The sequence below is a fragment of the Monodelphis domestica genome, chromosome 5 (genome assembly GCF_027887165.1).
Source record: "Monodelphis domestica isolate mMonDom1 chromosome 5, mMonDom1.pri, whole genome shotgun sequence".
NCBI lineage: Eukaryota > Metazoa > Chordata > Mammalia > Didelphimorphia > Didelphidae > Monodelphis > Monodelphis domestica.
The window spans coordinates 200,784,754-200,809,320 of NC_077231.1; the positions used below are offsets into that span (position 1 = coordinate 200,784,754).

Consider the following 24,567-nt stretch of genomic DNA (forward strand, 5'->3'; position numbering starts at 1 on the left):
CTGTGTCCCTATATAGAATATTTATATGCATATATATATATGACGTGCCCTTTTTCTATAGCACGACTAAAACATTGATAAAAGCATTATTTTATTATTTTTTGACAACCCACAAGCATATAAATAACTACAATAAAATGTAGAATATTTTTTAAAAGATCTGACCTTCCTTCTGATGTGTGAGTGTATGAATCAATGAGCAGCTGAGGTTTCTGGCTAAACGTCAACATGTATGGAGATCTGAGGGATGGGAGAATTTGGATGAGATGATGCCAATGTACATCTATCGCAGGGAAGAAAAAGGCAGGAGGTAAGTTATAAGCTTTGTTTCTGTTTTTGTTTCAGAAGATACTACCTAAGAGATGGTGTTGCTTTTGTGGGCTAGCTAGCATTTCCTGGCTGTAGTTAGGGTGACCAATAAGTTCTGCACTCACTGTGCAAGTCTAGTGATTTGCCCCTGCCTCAGTGGCTGTGGTAGGTTTTGATCTTGAAATGTTGAACAGTGACTCATATTGTCCACATAATCCTCTGGAGGGAAGACTATTCCACTCATATCCATAGAAAGTTTAGGGTATTTAGAATTCAGAAAGACTAATTAGAAAATATATAGAGAAGAAAGAAAGTACCCCCTTCTTTAGTTCCCTCTCCTATTAAGCTGTCAAGGTTTTTAGTTCTCATAATTAATCCGATTTATGTGGAATTTTAAGGTTTACAAAGTATTTTCTTTGCAACTCTATGAGGTGGTTAATGTAAATATTTTAAGTAATATTTTATAGGTGAAGAAACTGGGGCTCAGAGAGGTTAAGTGATTTGCCCATGGTCACACAGCCTGTTAGCATCAAAATCTGAACTTGAACTCAGGTCTTTCAACTATAAGTCCATCATTACTCTTTCCCCTGCACTACACTCATCATCTCAGTGATGTCATCCATTGTGAGCTGACAGACTTTCCTGGGCCGTGATGAACAACCCTTAGGCAAGTGGAAAGGGAGGTCAGATCAGAAAATTGCAATTGGCCCCTTGACCATAGAGAGAGAAAGACATGTTACCATCAACTCCTCCAAGTGGAAGACCCTGGCAGAAGTCAAAGAAGATACTGGATGTTCAAAGATGCTATCAAGCCTATCATTGCCCTGATTCAACAATGGTCATTAGGGGCCTCCCACCTGCCATTGAAGAACCAGACCCTGGAGTAGAACTTGGGGTGGAAGATGGTCTACTCTGCCAACTTCTTCATTCTCCAGAGTTTAACCTGTTTCCCAACTCGGCTGTCTTTGAAAGCAACTTCATCCAGGTACTTTTATTCAACATTTCAAGCAAATTCTTTTCCCTGTCCCAAATTTTATACCTAGGAATTGCCTACAACACTTATATGAACATTGGAATCCCTGGGGGGAAAAGGACTGAGACCATGAAAGATATGAACCCAGAAAAAACTCAAGACAGGTTCCAAGGTCCCCTTGTTTGTGTCTGCAGGGTAATGGTATCTTGTGCAAGATATCTGTTGTTTAGGGCACCAAATATCAACTGTTAGGTAGAGGTCAGTGGTCATTCTACACTAGAGATCTATCAGACTGGAACTCCTCCAATTTTAGACCTTTAGCACAAAAGTATGACTCATACAGTAATGATATAAGACCAAACTAAAGTCATCAAAATCACAGTTTTCAATTTTACAATATTCAAATTGAATATGAAATTTCATAAAGATAATAGAATCCATCAGACAAAAGAACCAAGTATCTAGATCTTAACATCTAAACCAGAAGTCCATTAGTCTTAACCTGGGGTCCATGGCACCCCATGTGGACAATAAATAGTCTTCTGTGGACTTGGATGGGAAAAAAAAATTACATCTTTATTTTCACTAATGTTTGTTTTCCTTTTTAGTCTTCTGAATTTCATTTTAATCACTTAAAAACATGAATCAGAGAAGGAATGCATGTAATTTACTAGTCTGCTAATGGGATCTATGACACAAAAAATTCGAAACCTTCCTAGCTATATGACTCTGGGCAAGTCACTTAAGCCCGGTTGCCTAGCCCTTACCACTCTTCTGCTTTGGAACAGATACTTAGAATCAATTCTAAGACAGACAGTAAGGGTTTAAGAAAAACATGTATCTAATGGACAAATTAAACAATTATTTTAAGAGACTCAGAAATAATGTTAGACAGTTGAAGAAACACTTTAGGGCTAAAATTTTCCTGGAGGACAAACAATACAAACTGTCTATAAGACAGATAACTGAAAATCATCTTAATTAATTGATTCAACCAATATGATTGAAAGTATCTTTTTTTTTAAACCCTTACCTTTTGTCTTAAAATTGATACTAAATATCAGTTTCAAGGCAGAAAAGTGATAAGGGCTAGGCGATGGGAATAAGTGACTTGGCCAGGATCATACAGCTAAGTCGGAGGCCAGACTTGAATTGAGTTCCTCCCAACTCCAGATCTGGCCTCTCTATCCACTGAATAACCTAGCTGCCTCCTTCCATTACTTCTCATTACGTGCTTAGATTCGTGCCCTTGGGGCTGCTTTTCAGGTAACAAAGTACAATAATTGGAGAAACATCTATGATTCATCTACAACTGTGGCTCTTGGTGTGACCTCATCAGTGCCATGCCTACCTCTTCCCAACATCCTCCTGATGGCCAAAGTCAAGTGGCCCAAAGGGCAATCTCCAAAGTGGATCTGTCCAATAGAAATGCCAACTATCACCCTCAAGAGGTAAGGAAATTACTGAGGGTTAAAAAAAAGGAGAGGGGATACCACTGAACATCTGAGAGGAAGTCTGGCCTAAAACTGAATTACAGAGTCACAGAATGCTAGATCCTGAAAGGACATTAAAGGTGAAGTCTTTCAGTTTATACTTGGGGAAACTGAAGCTGGGGGAGTTTAAATGATTTCCCCAAAGTTGCACAGTCAGAAAAGTACCAAATATTTGAACCTTAGTCTTTTGGTTCCAGGTCCAATGCTATTTTTTACTATGCCAGAATTTCAGACAGAGAAAGAACAGAGTCCCCCACTGGTATCCTGTTCAATAACTTAGACTTACAGTGTCAGAACTTCAAGACAATTTTTAAATCATAGAATCTAATTCTCTCATTTAACAGATAAGGGGTAGGGAGGAGTAGATCTGGAAAGGGCTAGGGGTGTGAAGAGAGACAACCTGGAAAGAGAAGATAATAGAGGAACTCTAAGTCTTACTCCAATTATAGGAAAAGTTTTCTCCTTGTCATGAGATGTAACGGAAAGTTATGTGACCTTGAGTAAGTGTCTTTGGGTTTGTGTACTCATTGGAAAGCCGAGGGGGCTAGTCCAGACCAATTCTAATATCTCTTTCCAGTCCTAAAATGTAGATACCTTAAAAAATACTGTACTGTGTTATGTGCCAGGAATATAAAGGCCAAAGACAATGCCTGGTCTTGAGGACACCACGGTCTAATGGAGGAGACAATATGCAAATAGCTATGTACAAACAAGATAGATACAGGTTAAACTGGAGAATTTCAGAAGGAAGGAAAAATCATTAAGCAGGACCAAGTAAGTCTTCTTGCAGCAAGTGGGACTATAGCAGAGACTTAAAGGAAGCCAGGAAAACAGGAGGAAGTAGGAAGCTAAGGTGTTTGAAGGGGAATCAATATGCTTGTTGAAGCCCCCTAATATGAGAGCAGGAGTTGGGAAAGAAAGACTGAACCAAAAACTGAACTTAATGAAGAAGGAAGGAGAGTATCCTGGGATATGGTGGTTAACGGCTCCTAGGATCCTCATTGGGTGATAAGTGTGTATTGAATATACCTCATTATTAAGCTCTTTACACATAAGACTAGTTCCCACTCTACATCTCTGACAGATATTTCCTTGCTGGTAGGGATAGGCATTTGGGGGTTGAGAAGAGGGAGGACTAACCTGTTTTGGAACTCAATTGCTTTCTTTGATGAGAGGGATGTGGAAGAGATAGCAGTGGGTGAAAGTCTCATGTTCTCTATTTTTCTCCTTTGGTTCCCTACTTGTAAGGTAATCCTAGCAGCTCTGTCCTTGCTTCCCTGGAAGTCTGGGTTTCCCAGGAGGCCTCTAACATTTGGGCCACAATTAATGCTGGTGGACTTGGAGGTGCCAGCAAACTATGAGAAATAGGACAGAGAGTAGTAGAGATGGGATCAAAGTTCATCAACACTGTGGGCCAGTGTTATCCTCAGTAACCCTAATTTCCTAGACTCTGGACCCTGCAGATCTGCCTAAATCTACATAACAGCCGGTTGTTCCTTCATCCTTTCTAGTGTGACCTGATTTAGTCACACCAGACCTGCCCCTTTGTCTGACTAGAACTGTGTCATCTGCAAAACTTCCTGCTTAGCTAAATTCCTGGTCCTGAGCCTTCTTAGCAAGCACTGACCTGCTATTGCTTGTGCCCCAGAATCATTCTTTTTGTTACCTGACTCTTCTCTTTCTCTATTAGTTATTGATCTGTCTGTCCATCTGTCTCTCCTTCAGATCTTTTCTTTGTCTCTCTGCTCCCCTTCCCTTTCACATTTTCTTTCTCTTTCCCTTCTTCCCTCCTTTCTTTCCCTTCCCTTCTCTTCTCCACTCCCCACCCCCTTTGTTAAATACAGCTTTCTTTGGGGGGTATTGTTTTGGGGTATCATTTTATGGAATTTTATAAAGAAATTCCTAGTTGTGCCACTGATTCTGCTTGGGGGGGGGGTATATGGCCTTATCGAAAAAAGGATGAGTTGTACTGTGGAGGGTTTTCCATTTTGCCTCTTCTTTTGTGTCCCCAGAATTCTTCCACTAAAGTTTGTGGAGCTCCAAGTTTGTAACTGGTCTCAGCGTATCCTGAGGGTTCGTACTGTTGCTGAAAAAATTTACTACCTAAAACTCCACATAGACCACCCTGAGGTTGTGTTCCAGTTCTGGGTCCGACTGTTGTGTATTCTGGACAGGGGACTGTCCATCACCACTAAAGACCCAAGAATTCATGTGCCTCACTGCCTGGTGCCCAAGGTCTGCAAATCCTCTGGCAATGGCCCAGAAGCAGTAAGTGAGCACCATAAAACTCTAATCTTCCACTAGCAAGAATGAGATCACAGGATCATGGAAATAGAGCTTAAACTGGCCTTAGAGGTCACCCAGTCTAACCTTCCGGCAACCAGGTCATTGTAGAGAACACAGGATTACTCAGCACTATAAGTATAGTGCCTGAAGACAGCCTTTCCCAGGCATTTGATGGTTACTAATGTGAGGATCTAATGCAGGAGATCAATCAAGAATCACTAGTGCACAGACGAAAACTTTTTATACAACCAAGAAACAACTAAATATGGGATTCTTTTCCCCCCTCAGAAATAAAAATTATTCCACTCAGATGGACAGAAAGCATAAAGTTCTATAACTCAGAAATACCATAAAGTTATTCTAGTATAATAAAAAGTATTAGATGGGAACAGTCCATTTAATGGGTAGGAATCAGACCTGAGGTATGAGAAATAGATAGGGTTTCTGGATTCCATGTCAACTATGTACATGGCCACTACATGTTGCTCCCTATAATAATACAACTGGGAAATCCCATTTCCTTCCCATAACATAGCAAAGAGGTAATAGGGGTCCCTTTCAGACCAAAGAGAGTATGAGTCTGGCCACCTCACTTTACAATATGGTCTCTCCAGGTCGAAAATAGCAAACCACTACCTGCTGGACCAAGCGAGAGTCTTGCTCTTCTTATGGCCAAGGGGATGTCTGAAGCCTCAAAGCGTCCAGCAAACTTGACCCATCACAAGAAACCAGTCAGGTAAGTGAATCGAACTCCTCCTGTCATTCTTTTCTGATGCCAGCAGAAAGCAGGGAACCCTAGAGATGGGGGAACCTGCCATAGGACTGAGGAGTCAACCACTGAGAAACCCTAACTACTTTCTAACCTCACACTAAGACCATGGACAATTCACATGTCCTTTCTTTTTTAAAAATTTATTTATTTAATTCATTAATTTAGAATATTCTTCCATGGTTACATGATTCATGTTATTTCCCTCCCCCCTCCCATAGCCAATTCCACTGGATTTTACATGTATCCATATTATTAATATTTGCAATAGAGTGATCATTTAGAGTCTACATCCCCAATCATATCCCCATCGAACCATCACATGTCCTTTCTCTCCATCTGCCACCTTCTCTTTGTATTATTACAGTGGGCAACACAGCTTAACATTTCTAGAGAGATTATTTATTTTTTATTTATTTTTAAAGGATATTTTATTTTATCAATTATAGGTAATAATCATTTTCAACACACATATTCTGAAATGATAAGATCCATATTATCTCCCTCTCCCTTCTGAGAGATGGTAATCAATTTGATTTAGATTATAATATGTATTATCATGCAAAACTCATTTCCATATTATTCATTGTTGTAAGAAAATATTCATATAAAACCCAAACCCCCAAATAAAAACACAAAGTAAAGTGAAAAATAGTGTGTTTTGATATGCATTCTTACTCCATCGGTTCTTTTGCTGGAAATGGACAGCATTCTTTGTCATAAGTCCTTCATCACTAATCAGAAAGAATGTTATCCACATTGAGAGAAAGAACTGTGGGAGTAGAAATGCAGAAGAAAAACATATGATTTATCACTTATTTATATGGGTATATGATTTGAGGTTTTGGTTTTAAAAGATTATTATAAAAATGAATACTATGGAAATAGATATTAAGTGATAACATATGTATAACCCAGTGCAATTGCTTGTCAGCTCCAGGAGGGGGGATGGAAGAGGGGAGGGAGAAAAAATGAATCATGTAACCATGGAAAAATATTTTAAAATTTAAAAAATTTAAAAACCATAAAAATTTAATTAAAAAAACATAAAAAAACAGAATTGTCCCAGATCATTGTATTACCAAGAGTAGCTAAGTCTCTCACAATTGATCATCACACAATATTGCTATTACTGTATACAATGTCCTCCTGGTTTTGCTTACTTCATTCTGCATCAGTTCATATAGATCTTTCCAGCCCTTTCTGAAATCATCCTACTCATCATTTCTTATAGCACAATAGTATTTCATCACCATCATTTTCTACAATTTCTTCAGCTATTTCCCAATTGATGGGACCTCTCAATTTCCAGTTCTTGGCCACAACAAAAAAGAGCTGCTATAAATAGTTTTGTACAAGTAGGCCCTTTCTCCTTTTTTTGATGGAGAGAGATGATTTAGAGTAATGGAATAATGACCTTGCCCCAATGGATGGAAGTGGCAAAATTTGAAAGAGAAGCCAAAAAGCCCAATTATTGACCTAGCTTTCTGATAAGAGACTGGAAAGAGGTGACTGCTTGGGAATTTTCTCATCTACTTTCCTTTTCCTTGTAATATTTTTTGGTGTCCATTTGAACTTTAGCCCTTAATCCAATGGACCCAAGTACCATTTTTTAGGTCTCACACAAGAAATCACCAGCTTGTGCTCCTGCCCAGAGAAGCCTTGGGAATATCTATATTTGACTTAGTCTGCTTTCCTCTAAATGATGGTCCATAGCTCCCATCTAAAACACTCACGCTAACAAGACACGTCAAGTATTAAAAAAGGTTTTATTTACACCACAAAAAATATAGTAAAAGCTTTGAACCAAGTTCATAGATAGCCAAGAAAGTATTCCCACTTTTCCCACGAGGAAAGAATCTCAGGGGCTCTAGAGTTTCCTTTCCCTCCCCACCACCTCGACATAAAGACCATAGTATTCACATACTGCACAAGCAAAAGGATAGACTATTTATACTTTAGGCTCACAGATTCACTCCTTCCTAATATCTCTGTGCCCCCTTGCTCCTTGGCACATGATGGATGCATGGAACTCTTTTCAGGTCTTGACTTTAGGTCAACATCTCCAACTTCTGATGTCCTTTACATCCAAAAGCAAATGTCTTGTATGGTATATATGAACATAGGAGGAACAGCTTAGCTACACTCCTATTATTTTTTTTTAATCCTTACCTTCCATCTTAGAATCAATACTGTGTCATGGTTTCAAGGCAGAAGAGCTGTATGAGCTAGGCAATGGGGGTAAAGTGACTTGCACAGCTAGGAAGTGTGTGAGGTGAGATTTGAATCCAGGACCTCTCTGTCTCCATCCCTGGCTCTCAATTCACTGAACTGCCAAGCTGCCCCATCCTGTTACATTTTCATGTGTACAAGCAAAACTTCTGCTATCCTTAGAAATACTGCAGCCAAGTTGGAAGCAAGTCTAAGTGATCTGTATAAATTCCTCTACATTTGCTAATTGTCCAAAACTCAGTGTTGAGAGTAGATAGCTGAGGAGGAAGCATGGATTAAAAGTGTTTGCATAATACTATTTTTCACTTGTTTATTTGGGTATGCGTTTTGGGGTTTTGATTTTATAAGAGTATTCACTTACAAAAATGAACAATATGGATATTTTTAAAGTATTTGCATAAAAGTAGGCCCCAAATTGAAAAGGGAGTAAGTAGGACCCCACAGTGTATAGAATAAAATGAAAACAGAATAGGAATGAGATCATTAGAAAAAACAGCTAGAGGACAAGAATGCAAAATTAGAAGTAGAGACTTCTGTTGGAGAGTGAGGATCAGATAATCAGATATAGGAAAGTGACTCTTTCCTTGAGAGGCAGATCTCAGAGCTGGGCTTCTTACCCTGAGTAGGTTCACCTTAACTGTAATCTTTTTCTTCTTCAATAATGTGCTAACTATATTTCAGTGTAATTGAATTTCCTTTGGAATCCTATAGCTTTTATTTTATGCATTTAAAAACATGATTCTGAGAAGGAATCCATAGGTTTCGCCAGACTGAAAAAATAATTTAAAACCTCTTTCTTAGGGGGCTGACTGCTGGGTTCAAATCTGGCCTCAGATGTTTCCTAGCTGTGTGACCCTAGGCAAGTCACTTAACCCCCATTGCCTAACCCTTACTGCTTTGGAACCAATACAAAATATTGATTCTAAGATGGAAGGGAAGGGTTACAAAAAGAATAAACCTTTCTTGGAGAGAAAGTCCAGATTTGGATTAGCAATAGAATCAGGAGGGACCTAAGAAGGCTAAAGAACACTCAAATAGAAGAAGACCTTTTAGTTCAACACTGAAATGACTTGGGCCCAGTTGACTTCAAATGCTGGTTCCTAGCTGTGTGATCCTGGTTAAGTCTCTTAGTCCATTTGCCTCAGTTTCCTCATCTGTAAAATGAGCTGAAGAAGGAAATGGCAAACCACTCCAGTATCTTCACCAAGAAAACTCCAAATGGGGTCATGAATCAAAAACAACAAATGAGAACTAGGGGGTCTCTAAATACCATTTTGAGTAGCAAGTTAGATTTAGATAAATTCTATGCCAGCACTTTAGCTAAGCACAAACAGTACTTCCTCATAGAATAAGTGCCTAAGGATTTTTTATTGACTATTTTTTACTAGACCTGTATAGAATTCTTACTATGAGGAATCACACTATGTGTTCAGAACTATTGCAGATGATAGTGCTGAGGAGATGATAATAAGAGAGAGAAAAGGGAATGAGGCAAGGCCCCAAGGCTATAGCCCCCAGAATTCAACAAGCATTTATTAAGCATCTACCATACTAGGGGCTACAAATACAAGGAGAAAAATTTCAAACAGTCCTTGCCTTCAAGTAGAACAAGAATCTATGCCGTTGGGTCAAGGCAATAGGAATGTAACAGACAGTTAAAGAAGGTAGCCTGAGGTCATTTTGCCATTATGTCTAGCTGGGAAAACCAAACCAAGAGAAAATTGAATATTCCAATAGAAAGACTGAGAGCTGTGGCTTTTCTAAGAAACTGGTAGGAAATATACTAACAAAGTTTTAAAAGAAAATTGCTCTTATTAAGTTGAAAAGTGAAATTCCTAGAAAATGCTATTCTTGCTGTTTAACCTAGATATGAGCCTTTTAAATTTTGTTTTCCAAATCAGTTTCCTCAGTAAAGGCTATTTTCATGAACTTTTACAAAGTATTTTAAATTGATATCTTTTGTAGTTAGGTTGTAATGATTTTAGAATCCTAACTCTAACCCCTTTCTTTCCCAATCTAATCATTCCTTACAAAAATAAATTTAAAATGAAAGGTTTGAGCTGGGGGAGCATTCTAGCAAAAACAGCCAATACATCTAATCATGTCTGAAAGCATAGGTGCCATGAAAAGAAAATCTGGTCTAATTTACAAAATAAAAATCACTGGGGCAGAACTCTGAGCCAATGACCATCTATTTATTTATTATTGGGATCTGGCTCCCTTTAATGAATGGGAACTTAAATCTTCCTCACAATCTGAGATGCTCCCTTGTTCCCCAGTACAAATTGTATAACTCTCAGGTCCCAAACAGTTCAGATGGTGAACCACAAAATATAAATGCCCATTGCTGGACTCATGGGCACATTGGTGGTCCTGAGGCAAGGGGCAGGCAGATCTCCACCCAAGCCCTAGCAAAGTGCAGAAGATGGGAAATCATCAAGCAGAATCCCACTCCCAAAGGTGGGCAATCAAGGGAAATGACAAAGGGTCATGGAGCTCCTAAAATAACTTGTAGACTTTCCAAGGGTGGTTATAAGAGGGGCAAGATAAAGATAATCTCCACTCACAGGCTGGACAGGATATCCAGCCATCACTGGCTAAGGGGTCATAAGATGAGCAATGTAATGCTTATCTTTCCAAGTTGGGTGAAGAGAAAATGTCAGAGCACCTCTGAGGTCCAGAATTTTGTCTAGATGATCCCCTTCCTCTTGTTGGCTCAGACCACATAGGTGGAGGTTCCTCTAGCATGGACATTATTGTGGTTAAGTGAGCACACTCATGGCCCTTAGTATATATACAGTCTTAAATCTGCTTCTTATAGCCTAAAATGTCCAATGTAAGAAAGAGTCCCTTTAACTTTATGTGAGTATAATATGACTCTCAGTCTCTTTATGATTGACCACCTATGTCTCCAGTATATTGAACAATCACTTCTGTATCACACTAAACTGAGTAATGTTGATTGAAAATGAACTAGGGGGATCATGGATCAATAAATCAATTACTTTTGACATATGCAATTTTCCATCACCATGGTTTCCCATCTTTGCAATTTTCATTAATTAAAAAAAAAAAACCACAGTGTTGTGGAATGAGTAAGAGGGGAAGAGAATATATCTAGCAATGATTATGCTGTAAGAAGGCATTAATAAAACAGGAATAAAAAACTTTTATTGAAAAAATTAACTTCATTGCTTTCAATGAATCCCTGTGCTATTATTTTCTTTCCATAGAAGGGCAGGTACTAGCTTGATGGCACAAGACTGTTTTTGCACTTGGGATAAATGCAATTTACAACAAGTAAAATGAATAAATTCTCCCACTCCCATGGAATAGGAGCAGATGGAGACAAAGCAAAGACAGAACTGAACTTTTCTCTTTCCCTCTCCCCTGGCTTCCTCACTTCTGTAGTCACTTTTTAAGTAGGTCATACTCACCAATATAGCTATTTCCATTTATATCTGTGCCTTAGGCATCTGTGCTTAGAAGACCACTAGTGGAAGCCTCCCTTGAAATAAGATTTCAATGTTATCTCCTCCTTTTGTTGTTTTTATTTTTTTGATTCTGTCAATATCTTTCTGATCACCAGGACCACAGACATCAACCTCATGGAGATCATCAGAGATATTCAGGCAAGAAACCCAGGTAAAGCAGAATGAATGCAAGGCATGCATGCATTCATGCACGTTTCCCACCCCACCCCCCTTCGCTCTCTGTCTATCTATCTGTCTGTCTGTCTGTCTCCCTCTCTTTCTCTCACATGCACACTGCTTTGAAAAGCTATCCTTTCATATGTAGTGGAATTTGATGCTTAAACCACCTTCCCTTTCTGACTTCATTTAAGGTTTTCTTAGCAAAGATACTGATGTGATTTGCCCTTTCCTTCTCCAGTTCATTTTATAGATAAGGAACTGAGAGCAACAAGTGACTTGCCTAGGATCATACAGCTAGGAAGGGTCTGAGGCCAGATCTGATCTCAGGAAGACAAGTCTTCTTGACTTCAGGCCTGATACTCATATCCAATTTACCACTAGCAGCCCCTATATAGAGAATGGATGAAAGGAAATCTCAGACACAAGGTACTAGTAGTTGGGAATACAATAAAAGACCTCCTGCAGAAAGTAGGATTTGAGCTAAGTCTTGAAGGAAGCCAGGGAAATTAAGAATTAGGGCAGCTGGGTAGCTCAGTGGATGAAAGCCAGGACTAGATGTGGGAGGTCCTGGGTTCAAATTTGACCTCAGATATTTCTGAGCTGTGTGACCCTGGGCAAGTGACTTAACCCCCATTACCTAGCCTTTACCATTCTTCTTCCTTGGAACCAATACACAGTAGTAATTCTAAGATGGAAAGGAAGAGTTAAAAAAAAAAAAGAGTTGGAGGTAAGGAGGAAGAGCATTCCAGGCCACAGGAACAGCCAGTCAGTGCAAAAGAAATAGATGGGAAACAAAACATTTTGAGTAAGTGACAACAAGAAGACCACAGTCACTGAATTATAGATCTCTGGAAAGGAGTTAAATGTCTTAAGATTGACAAGGTAGAAAGGGACCTAATTATAAAGAATTTTAAATAGCAAACAGTGATTTAGATTTGAACAAGAAGCCACTGGAATTTGTTGAGTTGGGAGGTGATGTGGTCGGACTTATGCTTTAGAAAAATTGCTGCAACAGCTGAGTAGAGGTTGGATTAAAGCAGGAAGAGGCTTCAGGCTGAGAGGACAAATAGAAAACTATCATAATAATTCAGGCAAGAGATGATGAGGCTCTAACCTAGGATGGTAGTTGTAGGAGTAGGAAAAAAAGGGAGGGATGTAGCTAAGGTGGAAATGACAAGGTTTGATGACAGACTGACTATGTGGGGCAACTGAAAGCAAGGGTTTGAGGATGATGTGGGATTTGTATGAACCTGTATGATTTAGGAAGATGCTGGTGCTTTCAATAACAAAAAAGTTGAGAAGGGGGGAGTGGGAGAAGAAAGTAATGAGCTCTATTATAACATGTTGAATTTGAGATCCCTGTGGAACATTCAATTAAAGCTATTCAAAAGTCAGTTGCTAATTCAAGACTGTGGCTTAGGATAGCGACTATGAGTGAATTTATAGACCTGGGGAGATTGAGATGATCTATTTAACTTATAGGAGTGGATGAGATCACCAAATGAGATAGTATAGACTAAAAAGAGAAGAAGGCCCATGACTGAACCCGAAACAAAAGAACATTCAGAAAACTCTATTTCTCCATTTAGGGGCATGGTACCAGGGGAGCAGCTACTCACATCCAGGTGCCACTAGGTGTGTTGCTGGAATTATGAACTACACCAGCTGCAAACTGAGAGATTTCATATGTGCTTTCTCCATGCCTCTTTATATCTTTACTGGTTACCATTTAAAATCTGAGGTAAAGAATTAGTCCCCTCATAAGTGATCTTCCTAAAAAAAATTACTTTTTAAAAATAATACCTCCCCAACCCATTGAGAAGGCAAGAAAAACAAAGCCTATTATAGATATGTAAAGTCATGCAAAACAAATAAACTCACAAAAATTATTGGATTTTGATTTACTATCAACAAAGTTCAATAGCAAGAAATAGAAAAGGAAATTCTATTTAAAATAACTATAGACAATATAAAATACCTCTGGATATACTTACCAAAACAAACCCAATAACTGCATGAACACAATTACAAAACACTTTTTACACTAATAAAATCAGATCTAAGCAACTGGAAAAATATTAATTGTGCATGGAAAGCTGAGCCAATATAAGAAAAATTATAATCCTACCTAAATGAATTTACCTATTTGGTGCCATACCAATAAAACTACCCAAAAATTATTTCCTAGAAAGAGAAAAAATAATAGCAAAATTCATCTAGAAGTACAAAAGGAGAGAAATATCAAGGGAATTAATGAAAAAAAAATATATGAAGGAAGGAGGTCTGGCCATACCAGATCTCAATCTAGACTATAAAAAGGTAATCATCAAAGCAATCTGGTACTGGCTAAGAAATAAAATGGTGGATCAATGTAATAGGTTAGAAAATCAACAGATAGTAGTTAGTGGCCATTAGTTCAGTAAACCCAAAGATATAAGCTATTAGGGTAGTGATGGGGAACCTTTTAGAGACTTTAGAGACTGAGTGCCCAAACTGTAACCCTCACCTAGCATGTGAGCTTTCCCTCCCCCCTTACCCCATACAGGGGAGGCAGGAAGCACTTCCATTGGGCTGCTGAGCAGAAGGGCAGGTCCTGTGAGAAAAGTCCTCAGGCACTCATGGAGAGGAGGAGGGGAGCAGCCCTTTCTGGCTGCTCTCATGCGTATGCCATAGGTTCGCCAACATGGCATTAGGGGAAGAACACACTATTTGACAAAAACTTCTGGGAAACTGGAAAGCAGTAGGGCTGAAATTATGCATAGACCAACATCTCACACCATACACTAAGATAAAATCAAAATGGATACTTGGTCTAGAAATAACAGGCAATACATGGAAATGTAACCTGTCAAATTTATGGATAAGGGAAGAATTTATGACCAAAAACAAGATATATAGAGTATATAACAAAAAATGAAATTGACAATTTTGATTACATAAAGTTTAAAAAAGGTTTTGTACAAATAAAGCCAATGCAACCAAGATTAGAAGGGAAACAACAAATTGGGGAGGGGGTGTTTATAGCAATTGTCAATGACAAAGATCTTATTTTTCAAATACTTAGAGAACTTAGCAAAATGTATAAGAATACAAGGCCTTCCTCAGTTGATAAATGGTCAAAGGATATGAACAGGCAGTTCTCAGATAAAGAAATTAAAGCTATATAGTCATATGAAAAAATGCTCTAGATCACTATTGATTAGAGAAATGCAAATTTAAATGACTCTGGGATACCACCTCATACCTATAAGATTGGCTAATATGACAGAAAAGGAAAATGATAAATGTTGGAGGGGATGTGGGAAAATTGGGATATTAATACAACCATTCTGGAGAGCAATCTGAAACTGCACCCAAAAGGCCATAAAACTGTGTATAAACTCTTTGACCCAACAATACCTCTACTACATCTATATCCTAAAGAGATCAAAGATAGGGAGGAAAAGGACCTACTTGTACAAAAATATTTATAGCGTCAGGGAATCCATGACAAAAAAAAATTCTATCCACAACCAAAGAAGGAACTGTTAGAATCTAATTGCAGATCAAAGTATACCATCTTTCACTTTATTTCCTTTGTGAGTTTGTTATTGCATGTGTGATATTGTCTTCTGTCATGGCATGGGAAATATGGAAATATATATTGAAGAAACATTGATTTAACCTGTATTCAGACTACTTACCACCTGGGGAGAAGGGAGGGGAGAAGGGAGGGAAAAAGGAGGGAGGAAGAGAATCTGAATTGCAAAATGTCAGGAAACTGTTGTTAAAAATTGTTTCTATGTGTAATTGAGAAAAAAATAAAAGAAAGTTTTTTAAAAATCATATGAAATTTCAGTTTCATAGACAACTCTCTTTTTGAATTCTACTTTATATATGGAAATGCTTTTCTTTTCTTTGCTGTTTAAGTTTAGAATTTTTTTTTTAAACTTAACTAGGTTGGTCCTCAGAAGATAGACATGTGAGATCTGTTTTTTGGTCCCCAATCAAAGCTTTTTTAACTTGGTAAGATCTGCCAGGGTTTGTGATCCATTGACGTAATCTTCCAGAGGCCAAGGTTAATTTTGCTCCAAAAGTATACAGACCTCTGCACATATATTTAATTATTTCTGCTGTCTGGCTTCTATCCTCTATTCCTCTCATACTAGTCTTTCTAAGGTTAAGAGTAAGTTTTTAATCACCAAATTCAATGATATTTACTTGGTTTCCATCTTTCTTCTCTGACACCTTCAACAGTATATGACACTATTTAACCAATTCTTCGTAGACTTTTGTGACACTGACTTTCAAGCTTCCTTCCTACCTTTTTGATTTCTTCTTTGGCTCCCCTTCCTCTCATCTCTTAAATGTAGGCATCCCCAGATCTCTGAGCCAAAAACTCTTTAACTTCTCAACATACGTTCTGTCCTTCAACAAGCTCATCCATCCCTCATTCCTTCAATTCAGCTCCATGACTCTCCATTCTTTATATCCAGTGTATATCTATCATCTCTGGGCTCCAGGCCTGAACTCTTAATGGTTTGCTGGGATATATTCCTAAATCTCACACCAGTGTCTGAAGTTCGTGTTTAAAACAGAACCTACCATCTTTGTCCTTAAACTTGCTTCTCTCCCTAACTTTCCTAGTTTCCCATTTTCATTGGCTAGAAACTAAAGTCAACCTTGTTGCTTCCTTCTTTGTTGCCTTTCATCTCCAATTAGTTGTCAAGCCCTGCCTACTCTACATTTGCAGTTTTGCTTACATTAATCATAGAATCACACTTGTAGAGCTAGAAGAGATATCAAAAGTCATCCAGTCCAATGCCTTCATTTTGCAGATGATGAAACTAAGGTCCTGATTAACCCCCTGCCAGTGCCACCATTACCAGAATTTAAGTCCTTATTATCCCTTGCTTAGATGACTATAATAGGTTTCTTATCCACAGGGTAGGTTTCTTATCCACAGGGAGCTGGAAATTTGAACATTGGGGGGGGGGGGGGGAATAGCCATAATTCTTTTTCATTCAGACTTGATTCTATTGCAGTGGGGAAGTCCCAGTGTGAAGACTCCCTTCACCAATGTGTATTGGCAACTTGTATGTGACTTGGAGAATTGCTGAGGCACTGAGTCATTTAAAGACTTGCTCATGATCACACATCTAGTATAAAAGGCAGGATTTGAATATGAGTCTTCTTGACTCTGAGGTTATCACTGCCCATGACATGCTGCCTATCCTTTGTGAAGACAAATGAAACATTGGACAGTCTCAGTTTTATATAGCTTAAGTGGATGTTAAAGAAATACATAGAGAAAAGCAATTCTTTTACCCCATATTTACCTCTAAATATTTAAATTTTACATTCTCCATGTAATCAGAGCAAAATTTGGAAAGGGGCTTGTATGTTTGTTGATGTAGAGGTGATGTTTGTATATGGTTCAACAAACATATATTAGAAAGTATTCCAGGAGCTAGAGGAATGCAAAGATAATATGACTGGAAACTTTGTGCAGAGGGAATTTATAACCTAGAAATGAGGGATAACAGATGTATGTAAAAGGCTATAATACAAAGTCCTATTAGAGATGCAAAAGATGAAAGATTTCTTCTGGCTAATGAAATCTTTTAGGAAGACTTCATGGGAAAACATTATCTCTATATTCGGTCTTTAAGGACAAAGATGGTTTTTAGTAAGAGGAGATTTTATGATTGCATTCCACTAGCAATGGAAGTAGGTATGAGTAGAAATAGTGTGGAGTTTAGAAAGTATTGCAAGATAAAGCTGGAAAAGTAGGATAGAACCAGATTGCAGAATACTTTAAATGTTGTCTAAGAATTTGGAGCAGCGCAGTCGCATAATCAAAGTAGAGGTAGTACCTTAAATATATTACTCTGGCAGTGATGTGTAGGATGTCAATCTGCATTGGTGGAGGGAGTTTCCACACTGAGATTTCCCCATAGCAACAGAATCAAGTCTGAATGAAAAAAAATTATGGTGACTGATGCATTTAATATCAGGGTTTAGTATTATAACAAGAAAGTCTTAAACTCAATCATAGTATTTTGAAAAGTTCATGTGACTTTTAGGGTCATCAGATAAGCTGGGATAACTGGGACCATAATTCTCAGTTATGATTGACTGATGTCAATCAAACCATCTTTAGATGTCATTGGTCCTCCATCTTTCCAAATGCCCTTTTTATTTTCCATTCTTATTCAGTGTCTCATACATATAGTTCCATCTGTAAAACAAGGAGTTTGGAGTAGATTTTTCAGGTTTCCTTCAGCGCTGAATCCTAGGATTCTAATATTTCCTTGGGTCATATAAATCCCTTTTTACCTTTGGAAGACCAACAAATTACAAGAGTCACAAACTTGAGGGTTCAGCTAGTTCTTTGTCACCAGGGGCAAGAATCTCTAAAGAAAATAGCAGATATTTCAAAGTAAATTTAATTTTAATAGTCAATTTTTGCATAATTTTTAAAAAGAAACAGATACTAGGAGAGAGTCCTGCCATCACAGAGAGATAGGCAGATATAGTTTACCCAAATGCTCCCCATTTGATCTAGAAATAAAATATCTTGTCTTTTGTTTTTTAATCCAGAGCAAGAAAGTTCCTCTCAAGAAACTATTCAAAGAAACAAAGGAGACCTATGCTTGAGAGATTCTTTCTCTCATAGTATGTGGGAAAGAGAAAATCCCTCTGGGCTACAGTCCCTGTCTCTCCTTAGCACCTTGGCAGCCTCCATTCATTGCTTTGGCCCTCAGCCTTAGGTAAGACTAAAATTGTTCTGCTATTATGAGTTGTTGTTTTAACCCTTATCTTTTATCTTAGAATCAAGAATGATAAGGACTGGGCAAGGAGGGGTTAAGTGATTTTGCCTGGGGTTGTACAGTTAAGAAATATATGAGGCCAAATTTGAACCCACTGGCTCTTATCTCTAGGCCTGGCTCTCAATCCATTGAGCCACCTACCTGCCCTTAGACAGAGGGGCATCATAGATGACCCCATTTTATATCCATTCAAAGGATCATCTCCTTTCTTATTTCTATGCTCCAGTTTCCAAAGCAAGAACCAATCAGTAGCCAAGATTAGAAGGAAAGCAGAAAATTTTGGGGAAATTTTAAAGAGAGTTTCTCTGATAGAGGTTTCATATATAAATATAGAGAGAACTTTGTCAAATGCCAAATGAATGAGTTCCAATCTCCAATTGAATGGTTGAATGATATGAACAGACAGTTCTTAGGTGAAGAAATCAAAGCCATATATATATATATGTTTTTAAACCCTTACTGTGTATTGGCTCCAAGGCAGAAGAGTGGTAAGGGCTAGGCAATGGGGGTCAAGTGACTTGCCCAGGGTCACACAGGTGGGAAGTGTCTGAGGCCAGATTTGAACCTAGGACCTCCCATCTCTAGGCCTGGTTCTCAATCCACTGAGCTACCCAGCTGCCCCCATCAAAGCCATATATAAGCATATTTTTAAAATGTTCTAAATGATTACTGCTCAGAGAAAAGCAATTCAAAACAATTCTGAGATATCACTTCATACCTACCAGATTGGCTAACATAATGAAAGGGTAAAATAACCAATGTTGGAGGCAATACAGAAAAATGGGGACACTGAAACATTCTTGGTAGAACTGAATCCAATCATTTTGGAGAACAATTTGGAATTATGCCTGTGGAAAGGAAACAAGACTGACAATTTGTGGGGGAAGGGGCAACTGGAAGTGGCAGTTGGGTCTTGTGACTAGCACTTCCTTCCTGCTGGACTGGACTTGCTTCCTAGTGTTGGAGGAGAGAGGAGCTTGTTCAGACCAGTCTGGTGTGGTGTGGTTCTTCTTGGTTCAGCCTGAAGATTCAGGCCCATTCATCTCTGAAGGTCAGACCTTGTTGCTTTCTGTGTACTGCTAAGATTCTAAATTAGACAAAGCGAGGACTGATATAGAGTAGATGGGAGTGGGACAAACCCTCTGCCAGCCTTTGGGGCCTGGCCTCAACTCTGAAGCTGAGGAAAAAACTCCAATCCCAACTGGTTATTAAACTTTTTATTATTTGAATTTGCAGTCAGATAAGTGGACTATCTTTTCTGGTCATAGAGGGAGCTGAACTTCAGTTCAGTCATTCCAGGACAAACAGTCCTTATCGGACCCCTGCTGCTTCCTCTCAGCAGGGGGCATCTCTGTCCTTTGCTTCACCAAGCAATATTCTCTCTCTCCCCTCAACTCCTCCATACCCCATACAAACCTCCCATTATCCTCCATTTTTTAATCCTCCATTTCCTTTCCCAATAAATATTACAGTTTTGGGGAAAAAGAAGGCAATTGGAGTTTCAGAGAAGTTGGGCCTGCATACATTTCAAAAAGCCTGTGTGACTGTGAAAAGTAACCATTTTGAGAGCAGTGTTGAGTGCAACTAATCTGCCTAGTGATACCACACCCAAAAGAAACCACTCCTCCTGAAGGGAGGAGGAGACTCTTAAAGGGCCAGACTTAAAAACATTTTTTTCTGTTGCAAAAAGACTTTTCAAGATACAAGACGGCAAAGAAACTATTACTTGCCATGGGTTATCTAGCCTGGATTGGATATTTATTTTATATGTTTTACAACTTATTTTTTGTCACAATTAAGGATTATATTTATTTTCTGCTTAGCATCTATGAAACTTTGCAATGGTTGAATATAAGTATGTATCTCTTGATTTCACTCATTCCCACATATGCTGGAGCATTATTCTTCATAACCCAATTATACTATGCCCTAAAAAAAGGTGTGCATCTAATTTATGGAAAAAAAGCAAAAGATAATGAAATGGCCATGATAATTTTAGCCATAAAAGAGGAGATGATGCAACTAAAGAAAATGAAGCAACTGACTGAAGAGAAACAATGTGGCAAAGGTATTAACACACAACAAGACATACCTAAAAATAACAATGTAGTTCAGCAAGAAAATACAGATGGGGCTGAAAGTGGAATACCAATATTGCCACTAAGAGATCAAACAAGCCTACAACCAGATAGTGGCATAATTCATATTAAAACACATAAACCATTTACAACAGCTGACCTTGATAGTCTGAAAAAACAGATGCCTTCCTGGTTTTCAGAACCGATGAGATGTTTAAAAGAATTTAAAAGAGCAATTAGACTTTATGATCCAGATTTCCAGGACACTGAAAGTCTTCTCTCAGAATTATTTTCAAAAAGGGAAAAACAACAATTCATTGATGAAACAAGAAACAATCCAAATTTAACATCATGGCCAGAGGAAGGAACAGACTTAGAGTTATCTAATAATGAAAATCTACGTTACCTAAGAAAGGCCAGAGAAGACTTATTAGAGGCAATGAAAAGTTTTTCAAAAAGACCAGATACTTGGGGACTATTTGAGAAATTGAGACAGGAAAATGGGGAACATCCATCAAAATTCCTCGATAGAGTGATTGAAGTAGCAGAGGATGCGCTTGGATTTGAAAATTTAACTGAACAAAATCTCCAACACATAAGGAGACAATTTGTGAAAGGCAGTAACACACCTATTAGATCATATTTTAAACTTCAGTGCCCAGATTGGGAAACACTAAGTCTGGAAGATTTAAGAAAAACTGCAACTTACATATTTTCAGGTCATAAAGAAATGCTAGAGAAAAAGGATTAAATAATAAAAGAGCTTAAAGCCAAGCTCAAGGAGGCAAATAGCACAAGTAAACATAAATAAATTGAAGAAATAAAAATTCTAGCCATTCTGCAATCATATAAACCCACAAGAAATTACACACAAAGCAATCAAAGGAGAAATGTACCCAGATGTTTCCCTCTGTGGAAAAATTGGTCACATGGTTCGAGACTGTTATTTAAAGGCACAATTATTCCAAGCTAATAACAAACAAAGGTCTTGGAAAAGCAATGTAAAGTATAGCAGCAATAATACCCAAAGAAATACAAAATGTTGTGATTGTAATTGCAAGAAATCATTGCAAGCACCAAATTTAGAAACCATGGAGAGATACATCCAACAAGGAGCGAAACCACGTTATTTACAAGTAGTCTCAGGTGCTGCCAAACAAAGTCAGTTATGAAGCCAGGTGTATGGGGTAACATCAAAAAGGAAAAATGGGAAAGGAAATGGGAAAAATGAAAAGGAAGGAGACTGTATGCAGATAGAATGTGGGGTACCAAAAACACAAAACAAAATTAAAGAACAGATAGAAGAAGAAATCCAATTAGATAATGATATAACAGAGATTAAAGAGAAAATTGTTGGAACATTAGAACAAGCTACAAAGAAAGAGGAAGAAACAGAACTGGCAACAGTCTGTAATGCATAAACTATAAATGAATTAATTGACGCACATGAACTAACAACAGAAGTGTCCAATTGGGAGGAAAATGCAATAACAGAAAAAATTCAAACTAGCAGACCTCCTGGAGACAATGACATGGAAAGAAGGGATGATATTACAAAAGAAAATACCAATGACATAATAGAAAAGTCAACTTTAAATCCTTATGCAGAAGAATTCCAACCAATAGTAACTGCACAAGAAAAAGCAAACACAAACATTATTATGCCATCCTTAAGTCTCCATGATAATGCAATTCCATTGCAAACTGATGCTGGATTGCAAAATGAATGTTCAGAGCAACAAGAAAATTCTGTAGCAGAAGAACAAAACTGAGATTTGAACAAAATAGAAATAGAGGCACCTATGGTCCAAGTGTGCCAACAAAATGAGAACACAGAACCAAGGGTCATGATAAAAGTGAGTAATGAGATCTACCCAGCTCTTATCGATATAGGAGCAACTAAATCTGTTTTAAAAACATTTCCCAAAGACAGCCAAATCACAAGTTACATACAAATAATGGGGGCTACAGGGAAAAACAGAGTACCAAAACTAAAATCAAAAATGGTAATGCTAGGACCCCTAACAACAGAACACACATTCTTGTTAATCCCAGAATGCCCAATCAACCTTTTTGGGAGATTCTGTTTGTGTAAAATTGGAGCAACTATTCAATGTGATAAATCGGGGAAAATCTTTCTACATCTACCCAAAGACTCTTTAAAACATTATCCATTGCTATTCGTGGGGCAAGTGGATGGTGAACAAGTTCAGAATGAAGGTACAATATTTGAAATACCAAGTGATATAACCGAAGGACTTTGGGCTACACATTCTTCAGATGTAGGGATTCTAAAGCCAGCAACAAGGTCTGACCTTCAGAGATGAATGGGCCTGAATCTTTGGGCTGAACCATAAAGAGCCACATCACACCAGACTGGGCTGAACAAGCTCCTCTCTCCTCCAAAACTAGGAAGCAAGTCCGGTCTGGCAGGAAGAAAGTGCTAGTCACAAGACCCAACTGCCACTTCCAGTTGCCCCTTCCCCCACAAATTGTCAGTCTTGTTTCCTTTCCACATGCCCCAAAGTTCATAAAACTGTATAAACCTTTTTACCCAGAAATATCACTGTTGGATATGTTTCCCAAGAAGACTGGGGGGGGGGGGAGAAGAGGGGGAGGAGAGAAGAATCTATAGGTTTCAAAATATTTATAACAATTATCTTTGTGGTGGGAAAGAATTGGAAATTGAGGGGATGTTCATCAATTGAGGAATGGCTGAATAAGTTGTGGTATGATTGTGATGGAATACTACTTCATCATAAGAAATGCAGGATAAGTTTTTTAAAAATCTGGAAAGACCTACATGAAATAACAAAAAGTGAAATAAATAGAACCAAGAGAACATTATACACCTACAGAATTAATATTTGAAGAATAATTAGTAAATGTCCACCTCCAAGGAAAGGACTGACAAGCAGAAACATGAAAAACATAATTTAGATATCCATATTTTTTTGTCAGGTGTTGCCTTCTATGGTGTGAGGAGGGGAGGGAGGAGGTAAGATATCTGTGAATTTCAATGTAATCAACCAACAAATTAATTTTTAAAAATCTAATTGTCCAAGTTGCTATTTTGCTTGCATAATATGCACACTTTTTATGCTATCTTTTTGGTCCTAATTTAGGAGGTGCAGCCATGATCGTGCAGTGGATTTTGCAGCAGAAGGTGTGTAATAGCGGCAGAAAGAGGAATGAATGGCAAAATGATCAGGTGATCAATAACAAGGAAGGCAGTTTGGAACAAGACATCCAAAGAGGTGGCTGATGGCCATGGAGGGATGCAAGATTAGCCAGCAGAGGTGTCCAGGAACAGCAGCAGCAGAAACCTGCAGTTGTCAATCAGCAGCAACAGCAACTGGTAACCACAGAGGGGCAGGAATGACAGGTAACAGCAAAAGCAATGACCAAATATGGATCTCTAGAATCAATTAAGGCTCAAAAGGAAATTACAACAGTGGAAATGAACCGAACAGCAATGGAAAAGATGAATTTCAAAGCTGCCTCCAGGGATTACAAAACTATGAATATCAAGGTAGACTCTTTAAAAATTATGATGGAAATCAGACAAGTGATACTAAAAATGGCCAAGCTACTCAACTACTCTGACAATCTGTCTTTAATGAGAAAACTAAGGAAAAGCAATCTGGGCAATTAAGTCATAAAGACATTTTTAATAATGGTGCTGTGATAAGGAAGCAGACACAACAAATGCTGCTTGCCATATCTGGAATGCACTCTTTCTCATGTCCAACTTCCACAATCCTTAGTTTCCTTCAAAGTACAATTCAGGATCTATATACAAAACCTGTCTCAATTGGTCCCATTAATGTGTTCTCTCTCTCTCTCTCTTTCTCTAGATATCTCTCTTTCTCTCTCCCTCCTCTCTCGAGAAATTACTATGCATATATTCTGTATTTATTTTTCTGTGTACATGTTGTATACCCCGACAGAATGTAAGCTCA

At 38.2% G+C, this 24,567-nt stretch overlaps 2 protein-coding genes across 3 annotated transcripts in view; both read left to right on the plus strand.

The window, feature by feature from the left end:
* The window catches only part of GARIN1A (golgi associated RAB2 interactor 1A), a 46,965-nt gene extending 46,684 nt beyond the window's left edge, over positions 1-281 (plus strand). Inside the window, exon 6 of the mRNA XM_056799677.1 lies at positions 159-281. Within this exon, the coding sequence (XP_056655655.1) occupies positions 159-199 (41 nt within the window). The 3' untranslated portion in view covers positions 200-281. The remainder of the gene's footprint in view (positions 1-158) is intronic.
* A 638-nt stretch (positions 282-919) lies between these two features.
* LOC100019251 (Golgi-associated RAB2 interactor protein 1B-like) lies at positions 920-24,202 on the plus strand. 2 transcript variants are annotated; one of them, XM_007504272.3, is made up of 7 exons: positions 920-1,294; positions 2,522-2,733; positions 4,788-5,043; positions 5,676-5,797; positions 11,652-11,707; positions 18,298-18,467; positions 23,731-24,202. In XM_007504272.3, exons 1-6 carry the CDS (start codon positions 1,043-1,045, stop codon positions 18,465-18,467), a joined length of 1,068 nt encoding a protein of 355 aa, XP_007504334.1. In that variant the 5' UTR covers positions 920-1,042; the 3' UTR covers positions 23,731-24,202. The 2 variants fall into 2 exon arrangements, with proteins under 2 accessions (XP_007504334.1, XP_007504335.1); XM_007504273.3 differs by having other exon boundaries at positions 930-1,294; positions 2,549-2,733.
* Positions 24,203-24,567: the final 365 nt, after the last annotated feature.

Bases quoted from the DNA above. Each gene is read 5' to 3' on its own strand.
- LOC100019251 (XM_007504272.3), top strand. From the start codon at position 1,043: ATGTTACCATCAACTCCTCCAAGTGGAAGACCCTGGCAGAAGTCAAAG. The intron at 2,734-4,787 runs GTAAGGAAATTA...TTGTGTCCCCAG, and splicing joins CCAACTATCACCCTCAAGAG to AATTCTTCCACTAAAGTTTG. The intron at 5,798-11,651 runs GTAAGTGAATCG...TCTGATCACCAG, and splicing joins CATCACAAGAAACCAGTCAG to GACCACAGACATCAACCTCA.